Below are 13,006 nucleotides of genomic sequence, written 5' to 3' on the forward strand. Positions count from 1 at the left end.
TTTCACACCATCACACAACACAGCCGAATCAGGTATTTAATATTTTTTCTTGGTTTTTTTACCAAAGATAGTTTAGATTGTTTATAAGTGTAATGTATTAGAATGCTTAAATATGTGTTGTTTATATTTTTTTTAAATTTAAATACATTTAATGACGTGAATGCACGATTAGTATAATTTCAAGGATTCTGCAGCAATCGTTTATTTACTGGTCTAACATATCCGCGTATGATAATTATAAAAAATATACGTTGATTTGATTGCCTTCTTCGATTTTGCTAAACCATATAAAAAATATTCTGTATAGTTATATTTTTTGAGACTAACAACTACTTTGCAACTGAGACTGAACTAAACAAAAAACTGTTCTAAGTGTTATTTATTTTTAAAATTTTCAAACTGTAATAATTGATAATTTAATTTTGTACAAAAATTTTATAAAGCCAATAATTCGTTAAACTTATACATTTATACATATACTTCTTGAACATTGAACTCATTAATGTAAAATACAAATTTGAAATTAATTTAAGCAAATAATTTATATTATTAAGTAATAATTTCTCATCAATATGTTAGTGGAAAGTAGAGTTGTCGTGAGGATATTGTAGTGATACATATAAATAAAATATCTATTAAAAATAAAGCAACTCAAAACATAGACTAACACATAGACATAGACATAACATTTATTACAAACAAAAACACACACACACATAAACACACAAAATAACAATAATCAAAGAAAAAATTAAAATGAGAGATCAAAAACAATAATTTTTTTTTAAATAAAATACCTTTTCCCTTTCGGTTCGTTTCAAGTGTGTAATGCGTGTGTGCTGTGGCTGTAATTGGTCCTGGCTCAGGATTATGCTGAGGAGCAGAATGTTCTACAGTGCTGGTTATTCTGCCAGGGACCACAGCAGCTCGTTTGCGCCTCAGTCGCAAAAATAGAATGAAAAGGAATTTATTTATTTATTTTCCATATTTCCTATTTTTACAGTAACTTAATACTAATACAATAGAAAACTAAAGTAAAACATAATATAAACATAACAAGTAAAAACTTAAAAACCTAAACCATTTTATAACTAATTATAAATAATGAAATTCTTGTGAATTCAGCCAGTCCGCGCGATTACATCGTAGTATAGTAAAGCCTATTGGAACCAAGTCAGAATCAGCTATTGACTCATTCCAGCCTGTCTTTGTGACAGCAATCAAGTCTGCCTCTGCTGTCAACACACTTGCGTTAAAGTTAACTAATTTAGTCCGAAGCCCCCTTACGTTTTGATAGAATATATCAATAATTGGTTTACTTCCACCCTTCTTTACTTTTGTTCGATCTCCGAAACCACACCCAATCACAAAATTCTATATTTACTGGCCAATTTTCAGGTTGACAGAGTACCTTATGAAGGGTACCTTAGGAATGTAATAAGTTACCAGAGTACGTAATGACCTACAAAACTGTAGGTGTATAGTAAAATTAATAAAAATGTAAATAAAATTAAATTAAAAGTAAAGTAAGTAAAACTAACATAATCCTTCGAATAATTGTTAGATTCAAATGCAAGAGCATTGATTAGCGCGGTTTCCACACATTTAGGTCGTCCGTTTTCCACGCGTGTCGTTACACAATTTACATCCTTATTATTATAATTATATAAGACACATAACAGCGTGCGTTAATATATACTTTCCGTCGAGCAACCTCGGTGATATGATCTAACTTCTATTGTCATTGTGATTTAGCTTTTATTTGTAATAGATTAGGCTTGAATTTCTATTAACGTTCAGTGAATTTGAGTGGATCCCGTTCTAAAGTATTTATACTCTTTAGTATCATGGATTCTACAATTAGTAAAATTTTATTATAACTGACATAGTTTTACTACATTCTATGTATTTCAAATTACGTTCGTATATAAACACTCATTTATTGGTTTTAAGTTTCACCTTCGTTTCTGACATATACATAATTCAAAACAATATAATATGTCCGTACCATCTACTCCAATCGAAAGAGACTTGATTGACGGATCTTTACCTTTACGGCAAATTAGGAGTAGAAAATGTAGAAATAAACCGATTCCTGGCTGGAATAATCTCGGGATTTGGCTATCTAAGGTGAGGTTGGCTATACAAACTATAATTTCTTCAGACCCAATCTTAGTAGAAGGCCTTGTTCTAGTGGTTGCTTGATATCAAGCTGTATTAAGATCAAACTGCTGACTTCATTTCAGAGCTATAAATGTTTCATCATCGCACGTCGAGGCAGAATACGAAATTCCATCCATATCACCTCCACTACCATCGTTCCAGAACTGAGCCTTTTTAGGGCTGTTTTTGCCCCACACCACCATCTGGCAGGGATGGGCAGCTGGTTCCACCATGTGTGGAACCAGCTGCCCATCGATGTATTTCCGAACCGAACCAATTCCACTTAGGATCCTTCAATAAAGGAGCGTTCCAATTCTTAAAAGGCCGGTAACGCACTTGCGAGCCCTTTGGCAATGTGAGTGTCCATCCCTTAACATCAGATGAGCCTCCTCCCCGTTTGCCCCCGTTTCACAAAAAATATGGCTATATTATAATGTATTTGTTTTACACTCACGGCAAAGGTGTCTAATAAAGACGGTAACATCTAATAGTATAATTTTTTTGCCATAGTTTTTACAGTATCACGATCTGAATTAGCATCTGCGTGACGTGGTAATCAGGATACAATAAAGTAATTATGAAGCACTTAACTAATGAGTCATCTTCTATGAGTTGCTTCTTTTTTCTTTTAATTCTTAAGTAGCCTTTGTTTGGGAGGGATTAGTATGAATATTCTTTATATTATTATTGCGTTTAAATTAGTCCCAATGTCTGGGCTAAGATAAAACGAAGTAAAGGGTTACTATGAGTATCAGCTTATTCTATGCTCTAAAGTTTAAACGGAGATAGGCAGGTCATGTAGAAAGACTGCCAGACGATCGATAGATCATAAGGGCGGTGGGGACGGTCCTATTGGGAAGCGATACAGAGGAAACGGTTGGCTCGAGCTGGATGCAACTTACCCATGATAGAGATACCCGGAGATCCTTGGACGCGGGGTTCTTGCAAAGTAATTAGGAAATAGATATTACTTAGAACAGCCCTGCGATTCTGTAACTCACTTTTCGAACTCACACAGCGGTTTTCGCATCGGCGGTCGCTCTGAAATCAGTCGTGAAGCAGTCATTTTATGATTTGGCATTCTAATAAACAATAAACTACAAGCTCCCACCTTTTCAGAATGCCAAATCATAAAATGACTGCTTCACGACTGATTTCAGAGCGATCGCCGATGCGAAAACCGTTGTGTGAGTTCGAAAAGTGAGTTACAGAATCGCAGGGCAGATAAAAAATAGTAAACAATTTGTGTAATTTATTTTCTTACAATATTACCTATTACAGTAGAACCTCGTTAAGCCGAACCTCGATAAGTCAAAAACCTCCAAATCTCGAAAAAATGTTTTGTTCCCTTCCCTTAAAACACCAAAACCTCCATTACTTGAAATCTTGACCCTCTGTTAATCGAAATAATCACCGAGTCCCTCCAAGCCATTTTGGTACATATTTTCACTCTATAACTCGAAAAATTAAATTTGACCTCTGTATCTCGAACATAGGAACGTTTTATTTTACAACCTTTACAACTTGATCATTTGGAATTTATTATTTCTATTGTTCGAACAAAAATAAGTTACCGACTTTAAGAACTTGCCGACAATGTGAGTACACTATTGTTTCTTAGAAAACATTTTAGGAGTATACAATAATAAATTGATGACTCATGGAAACACGTGTTTGCTTGCTTTGTGACCTTACGTGTTCAATTTTGATTCCCTTTGAAATTCTGCTTAATTTATAAGAATAAACCTCAAACTCTTCGAATTCGGAATCCTCCATAAGTTGAAAACTCTATAACTCGAATTTTTTGGCGTCTCCCTTGATGTTCGACTAATAGAGGTTCTACTGTATATGAAAAAAAAAAATTTTCTTACCTTTTGCAAGAAAGCTTTTAAGATTTACTTATACTTTGAGCTTATCGTGTCTTGGAAAACATAATATAATATAAGCTACACAACACACGGAAGGTCTGATATTACGAGTTATCTATTGTGTCTATATTTTATTGAAAGTCACATTGTGTTTTGCTTACTTTTTGATTTATTGCGAACTCTCATTGAGTATAAGAGCGGAAATTGGAAATTTTCCACACAGACAAGTCAAAGGGAAAGAGGCGCAGGAGGTCGGGTCAAGGTGGCTACAATGTCACGCTTGCTAATTGTTAACAATCCATTGTGTTCACCGCATTACCGTGGTTTTATTTATTTATACGTTAAATGAACTTATTTTAACCTTTGTTTTATAGTTTGTTTGTTTCTCCAATATCTATATGGTTGAGTGTGTGTTTGAATCCCAGATCTCCAGTAACTAATTCTTGGTCGCGCTGCGAAGAAAAATATCACGAGGAAACCGGCATGTTAAACCCAGTAAACAATGTGTGATAGGTACGGAATATTGGTATCTTATATATATAAAAATAATCAATCAAACAGATAATTGAGGCCATGACCCTTGTTGTTGGCTTGAAATACTTGTGTTTTAATTGTTTTTGTTAGTTTACCTCGACGTCCGTCAACTGAGCGTTATTTAAGGCAGTTTTGCTACCACAACTATGTGGAACCAGCTACCCACTAAAGTATTTCTGAAACAATTCGACTTAGAGCCCTTAAAGAAAAGAGGGTACCAATTCTTAAAAGACCGGCAATGCACTCGCGAGCTCTCTGGCATTAAGAGTTTTCATGGGTGGCACGTATCACTTAACATCTTATGAGCGTCCTGCCCGTTTTCCCCCTGATCTATAATAGTAATGTTTATTTCCAAAACATGTGAATGGATTTTAAATTCAAATTCTGGCAGTATTTATTGCGACCAGGTGTTCACCGTTTCAAAACTACATAAAGAGGCATTCAAATAAATTTCTCAGGAAAAAGGTAAATATTTTTATTGATAAAAACGTAATAACTAAAGTACTGTTTCACTTTCCAAAAGGTTTTAACTAGTGAAATGAAAATAATCTTAAAAAAATTACAAGATTTTTATTATGCGAGTTACGCTCAATAAGTACGATACCGCAAAATTGTTATTTTTTATTATTACCTTTCGTTATCGTTCTTTATGATCCATAACTCGGATAAGCCGAGGAATTATAGATCTTATTAGCACGGATCAAAGTGTAATTTAAATTGTATAATTGACGATAAAATGCATTTGGCATTTCGTGCACTTTTCTCTGCTTTCTCGTGTAGCTGTGCGTGACAAGTGACAACTTGCGATCAACGTTGTTAGGCTATCCCTTTCTAACATGTAGCATTGTTTCATACCTTACATATGATTTTCTATTATGGAAAACTGTTGACCTGGCGTTATGATATCACGTATCCGTATATCAAAACTTGCTGAGTTTCTTGCCCGTTCTTCTCAGAACAAGGCTCCTGGTAGTTTTGCGAACGGATGGCGAAATTCACGAAAGAGCAAGACTTGCTCTTTCGTGAATTTTGTAAACGTTGTTGACATTCATAAGCATGCTGTAAGAAGCATCTAAATTGAATAAAGGAATTTTGATTTTGATTGATTTTTGATTTTGTATATGCCTTGCCTTCAATAATTTTTGTTTGTATTTTTAGTCCGATAGAGATAAAAATAAGTTACTTAAAATGCAGGAGTAATAAGGAAAAGGATATATCTGTCAATTTGAAGTTACAGTCCCTTGGGCTCAATTGCCTCTGGTCCTATATGTGTTAGATAAACGTGAAGGTCACCGGCTGAGCCACTACGACGAAACTCGTATTTACGATCGCTTATCAGCTGGCCTTCTAGATATCTCAGGAGCTGGCCGTTAATATTGGATTCAATTATTTTGGAGAAAAAGGCAGTTATGGCTATTGCGCGATAGTTGGACGGCTCAGAGCCGTCGCATTTTTTCGGATATTTAGAAGCGGTCTTCCAGCATTTCGGGACAACGCCGAGCAGGTGCCGATACCGGCAAAAGCGCGTTATGGCCGGAGCCAACTCAGGAGCACAAGTATGCATCACAATTGGGGGGATACCATCCGGCCCGCTCGACTTATGGCTATCCAAGGAAGATAGTGCTTTATGGATGGCATATTGTCATCCAAGTATCACACCGTAATAATTTCGGTGGTGCCTTCCCTTGGTCATCCAAAGTCGAGTTTGACGCAAAGAGACAGCCCAGTAGATCGACCTTCTCCTTCACGGTGTGAGCCAGCCAGTCATTCTTCCTGTACAGTGGTGGAATGGAGGGCTGACAGAAATTCCCTTGGTGGGCTAATTTCTCGCCAAATCTCGTAATGTGCTCCTGACTTTGCCTTAGCGATTTCCCCATTGTAGGACCTGTAGGCTGAGTAATAAGCTTTTTAAAGTTCGCCGATAGTCGCATGACAAGATGTCGTCGCTTCTGCCCAGGTTTTAAAGCATTCACGTTTTCGATGCAAGGCCATCTTGCAAGAGCGTTTAAACCAAGGTTAGCACTTGCCACCGGCACCGCAGAGAATGAAATAAAATTTTCTATACCCTTCAGGACCACCCAGGAGAGAGTCAGAAATAACTAAGTATAGAACGCGTAAAAGTCCGCATCACATCCCAATCTGCTGACTTGTTACATAACTCATTTTGTTTCCGCATCAACTAATACTTGCATCTGTGTCAGCAGAAGCGTGTTGTTTTTGAAAGTAAACGTATATTGTATATAAAAATTAAGAGTGAATACTTTATCATTAATTTGCCTCATAATACTTGATAAAAACCATAATAACCCATGCGCAATATAAATCTCAAATTGCAACGACTATGACCTCAGACCCTTCATTCGGTCGAACTGACAAGCTTTTTATTTGCTCGCAAAATACTCAGAATTCTGCTATAAACACACAAATAATATTTCGCGTTCTCAGTATATCCAAGTCTAATTACTTTAACATTTAAAATTCCTTCGCATATAGCATACATGTTTTTCAGAAACAAAAGGACTTGGCGAGAATTGTCTGAGTATTTTAATAGCTAATAATAAAATCAAACAAATACCTAATAAAAAGGACATAAGAAATGATACCAGAAAAATGAAGCTGGTGATATAAACTTTGTGGAATTGGACTTTGGACCTGTATATTCATCATTAGAACATTCATTAGTTTGACGTTATAATGACTTTTTTTAATATTCCAGGCATTAAATACGTCCTTTATTATATTTTACGGATGTGATTTGAGTTTCACGATACGAGATATTACGTCTTTATATATTTTTTTCTAATTCAAAATAACAACATTATTTGCTCAGCATGTTTTTTACACGTAATATTTTTTTCGGTCCCAACACACTTGATTGTTTATCATTATAAGATGATTTTATTACTTTTAATCAACCTATGTTATTACATAGTTAAAGGTTTTTATGAAAAATCGTGTTATCGTGACTGGAATAGCTAAATAAATCGATGATTGTTTGTAATACATAATTGATTCACCATTAAAAATGTTTTTACAATTTTACAACCATGACCTAAGACTGTAGCATCATCTAAACGTTTTATTTCTTCAACGGTTTTTAAATAAAGCAAGCTTATCTAATTATTAAAAAGGTTTTTATGTTTTGGTGAATTCGACCAAAAATTCTCTTAAACCGGGATTTTTGAATTACCATTAAAATGGCATTTATATCAAATAATCATTTTTCTTACACACAATCAATTAAAAACAAATTAAAGTCCGTTTGCCGATCCCGACAAAGGCCTGCTTCAGACCATTTCCTTTCTCGCCACACTTGACCAAACCTTGCCTGCAACCAGTTTTATTACCTTTTCCCATCTCTTGTAATTGTCTTTTTCCTTTTTCCAATTTTTGGGTACCAACTCACTTTATTTTTACTCCACTTCTCAGCTCCTCGCAAGGTGTGTCCTGTCCATCTTCACTTGCCCTTTTGAATACTCTTTGCATCCTCTATCCTTGTCGTGTTCCTTATGTAAGTATTTCTAACCCTATCTTTTTTGTTTATACATATTTATGTCACGTTATACAAAATAATGAATACAGTACAAACTACAGTAGGTCGTTACGAGATGTGGTGACTTTCAATGCACTACTCCACTTAAAACTTTCAATTTAGTCCTGAATCTCTAATTAAAAGTGTATGACGTGCTACATTTAAATAAAAATTTAAGCACAATCTCTAAAAAATTAACACTTTCTAATACATAAATTAATTAAAGAATTTACCGTAACAGATTGGTAATTAAAGATCAGGTCCTAGGTGAAGAGCTTTATTCTATCGTGGCGTGATATCTAAGTAAATTGACAGATTTAATAGAGATTACTGCCTGAAATATTTTAAATCAATACGAATGTTATAAAGAGGAAAAACATATTTTAGTAGTGATTAAACTCAATACGACTTATCAGGCTATATTTATTTCCAAGATATTTAAAAAAATGTTCACCCGTGCGAGTACGAGTGAACATTTTTTTGTAGTTGCGAGTGCGAGTATTATAATATGGTAAATTTTTGTCCCAAGTGTCTGTTGGGCGTCCTATATTTTTTCTTCCCACTGGGCCATTCCCAGTAAGAGTCATCTGTCATCCCAAACCTGGGAAATGTGACGGGGCCATTTCAATATTTAGGATAAATATTTTAGTAATATAAATACAAGTTTTGTTTGATTGTTTAATTTTTAAGGAAAAACAGGAATTAAATTCCATAAAAGAAAAAAGGTCAAGCCGTGAATTCGGAAGTCTGAAAAATACAAATATTTCCGAATATGCAAATCCTTAAGGTGAAGTAGATCAAAGTCGACTCAGATTTTTGCAATTCCGAAAGAAATACTTCAATCTTACTGCAAACTAGTTATAAGTGACATTTGCCATTTAAACTCGTGGTATTTGGGTGAGCAGTTTCCTTATAAATTAGTTTTTCAAAGGTGATTTATCATGGTTGTAACTTACCGCCTCTTTAGTAATATTACGTTATATATTCCTATATTAGATGTGGTATAAATAATATACCCTCGAGTTATAGATCCACATTAATTTAAGTATAATATTCATTAATATAATAATTATAATACAAAAAGTATACAAACTAACACGAGACAAGAGTTAAGTTCGATCGGGATGGTTGGATCCCTCCAAATCAAATAAATTAAACATGTTTTTCGAAGCTAAGTGTCAACTGTCTTTAATCGTTTAAAACAACAGCTTATAACTTATAAAAAATAGGGGTAATGGGATAACTTATTTATAGGTTCTTAAAACAAACATTTAATAATTTATTGGTATTTTTAAATCAAATGAATAAAGACATTTTTATTTCTTTATTATTATTATAATTACTGAAATATATTTGTACCTTAACTAACGTTACATAACTTGAGAGAATGACAAAAATTTCATTTTCAATAGCAGCTTGTTGATGTCTAATACAGGACCAGATTTTTATAAAACATTTTATTTAACAAAGGAGGGTACTTAAATTAAATAATTGAAAACTATTTTCACATGCTTAAAATCGTTTATATTTTTCACAAGAGACATCTTTAGGAAGTTGAACAATTTGTATTGTATTCAGTTACTTACGACTCATCCAATCTCTCGAACAATACACAATACTGCAATAAAGAATATTGTCCCATGTCTCAATATGCAACAAGGAAATAGTTTCCGTGAGTATATGGAATGTCAATGCGAACAAGTTGGAGGCGTTATGTACCTTATATATATATATGTATTAATGCGGTCCTGGGCTTTCATTGTCACGTTTAATTAATTGAAAATGATATTTAAGGTGAATTTTTATGTACGAAAATGAGGATTTTGTGTCATTTCTTATTTATTCATTCACACACGAAATGAAAAAAAAAACATTAATTAGGAATAAAAAGCTAAAGAATTCCATAATGAAAAAAATACTAATTAGCATAGGCACTTATCAATAGTAGACTTTTATCAATTCACTCAGTGGAAATTCGTTATCTAATACATATGTTAAATCCCTTTTTTAGAAGGTTAGTTCTAGCTGTGACCGCATGAAGTAATGGCGGACGATGTCGCCTTCTGATTGTAAGGCACTGTAATACTGCAGAATAACTGTCCTTGCCTAGTTTTTTTTTTTGTACATCACAAGCGCGAATTCTCGGCCTACTCTCAGATCGTTATAGGCCACAGAACCAAGAATAAATAAGGTCAGATATATGAGTGGGTAAAACTTTATAATATCATTATCTGATTTAAGAAGACCATTATTAAAACATTTGTTAGTGCCTATAGTAGTTATTTTTTTTGTATTGTTTTATTATGTAATGTTGTTTTTCCTAATTAATTTCTTATTTGCTTTTTGTTTTTTGGGTAAATTATTTTCATTTGTTCTGAATTTTTGTTGAAACAGTCATCTGTTAGGACAGTTTATAAATAAATAAAAACAAATATATTTTAGTGACTAATTTTACCGAGTTTCATAAAGCTGACAATCCTTGTCTTATATAAGCAGTGATTCCTCCTGAATTAACGGACTCCAGTAAATCTAAAACTGATGTTTTCACCAGCACTTTACACTTTTATAAAAAATAAAATAAAATGACGTTTATTTCTTATAAAATCAAAGTAAACTTAATTATAAATTTTAAAAAGAAAATAAATTACATTTTTTTTTACTAATTTTTGTCTGTACTAAGTATCTATTGTCCTCGCTAGTCAGCCTCCTCCAAAGATCTCCAGGTATCTCTCTCACGGAAAAGCTGCATCCAGCTCGAGCCAGCCGTTTTGATAATATCATCCGCCCATTTCGTAACCGGACTTCCTCTCTATAGTTTCTCATCGGGTCGCCTTTATGGTCCATCGCTCGACTGACAGCCTTGCAACATGCCCTGCCCATCCATTTAAGCTTTAGAGCACACTAATTAAATAGTGTAAAACTACTAGCAATACTTCTTCATTATAAGGTCTTTGACAGTAAATATTCTATTACGTCATTCTTTTTTTACGTTTGATGTTACATTAGTACAAGAAATGAAATATCATTAAAAATATTAAAGTTTAATAACACTTTATTACGTAGTAAATGTAATTCCACGATGTAACTATTTTCGTAATCGTGGCATAGTAAAGCACATGTTGTCCTAATTGGCAAGTAGTCGTTACGACATAACCGCACTGTACGTTGAAAGAATTGTTATCATTAATTATTGTTAGTTAAGACTTAAATAGCTTTTTAAATAGTAGTTTTGACTGACGGCCAATCTCCAGTAATGGAGAGGCACGAAAAGAAGAACATTATTATTAAAATAAGAATACAGTGGCACCTCGACATACGAGTTTAATTCGTTCCGTAACTTGACTGGAAAACTGTTTCCACATTCAAATTAATTGCAATTCCCAAAACGCCACCTCAGTTATTTTTGTTAAGTGTTTTGAAAAAGAAAATAATTTCACGCTTTAATTCCATAGACATCTTTTTTTTCTTTCGACCCATGGTAATAAAAATAACTGGATAATACGTGCGCCCCGCATCTTGGGGCTGTGTCTGACGGTGTTGTATGCAAAATACACTCGTATATCCAGGTACCACTGTAGTCGTTAAAAGAAGCCATCAGTGGTACTTAATGTTACTAAAAGGAACTAGATAATCTGTCATCATTGTAAAATGAATCCTATATCAACACAAACGATGCATTGGTTTTAAAAACATCGCTATCAGAACATTTGCTATACATAACCTTTATACGGTTTTGTTTTATTGAACCGGTCCGGCCAGCTTTTACTTTCGCGGAGAAAGTTTCCAAGTAAAGCCGAATACGTATTTCATATAGTTTTATCTTTTGCACGCGGATGTCCTGATTGTCAATTGTTACATTTTTGATTAGTCATCTCGAGAAAGGCCGGATTTAAGAGGGAAAGTTGATAATGCTCTTATAAAGGTTTGTTTAAGTACTGTAGGGAACAGTTATGAAGGTATAAGAAAGCAAGCCCCGATTTATTGGTCGGTTTACTATTTTAAGCAAGTTGAAACCGACTTCGAATCGTCAACTATTTGGCGGAAACTTAAGTAATTATGAGTTTTTAATCTATAAATGATCCAGTGGCATTAAAACCCTTATATTTTATATATTTATTAAAGTTCACCACATCATATATAATGAATTTTCTACAATATATGTTACAAGCTATTCTAAAATACATGACAATTATGGTGAACACAAATTTTACAAATAATAATAAAATACAATAAAAACTTTACTAAGCAAAAATACTAGCAAAACAGCGGTATAGGCATCATAGGCACTTGATCAGCCCAGATTTAGTTTAAAGGATTAGGATTATGTATATACTTTACTATTATGTACTTATGCACCACCTCAGGTGAACTTTATTAAGTAAATGAACTAACAGCTTCAAAATAGCTTTGAAAACCAATATCGTTCAATAATATTAAAGATGTTATAAGAAACAATTTGCATGGTATATTTTTGCATAAATTCTTGAGATTAGATACATATTTACGATATGTAAAATACATGTTACCTCAAACTGAAGAACAATCGAGGTTAGAGGATGTTGACACAAGACAGTGTCGTTTCTTGTAAAACTATTTGTTCTTTTTAAACATTTCATTAAATTCTCGGTAATATGAGAGCCGCATGTTTTATTACCACTGCGTTGATAGCATCAATAAAACTTATCAGAAATTAATTATATTTCGATAAGAACAACTAGAATTACATTACCGCTGACTTCGTGTTTCCGAAAAATAATTAAAACAGGTATATCTGCTCTTTGCCTATATCAGTGTTTTCCAACCATTTTTGTGCCATGCCTTACTAAAACTCTTAGGCCCCCATTCAACATACATAACTTTAATTTTTTTTATCGTTCAATTAAAGTAACATAAATGATACGAGTACCTA

The 13,006-nt window shown here is 33.6% G+C and overlaps 2 protein-coding genes across 2 annotated transcripts in view; one reads left to right on the plus strand and one right to left on the minus strand.

Moving 5' to 3' along the window:
- Positions 1 to 9,779, minus strand: part of LOC125056840 (odorant receptor 4-like) — a 29,973-nt gene extending 20,194 nt beyond the window's left edge. The window contains exon 1 of the mRNA XM_047660148.1: positions 9,684 to 9,779. Coding sequence (XP_047516104.1) covers positions 9,684 to 9,739 — 56 coding nt within the window. The 5' untranslated portion in view covers positions 9,740 to 9,779. The remainder of the gene's footprint in view (positions 1 to 9,683) is intronic.
- Positions 1 to 13,006, plus strand: part of LOC125056838 (probable serine/threonine-protein kinase dyrk2) — a 107,337-nt gene that overhangs the window by 13,818 nt on the left and 80,513 nt on the right. The gene's annotated exons all lie outside the window — the stretch shown is intronic.

This window comes from Pieris napi, chromosome 15 (assembly GCF_905475465.1).
Source record: "Pieris napi chromosome 15, ilPieNapi1.2, whole genome shotgun sequence".
Classification (NCBI taxonomy): domain Eukaryota; kingdom Metazoa; phylum Arthropoda; class Insecta; order Lepidoptera; family Pieridae; genus Pieris; species Pieris napi.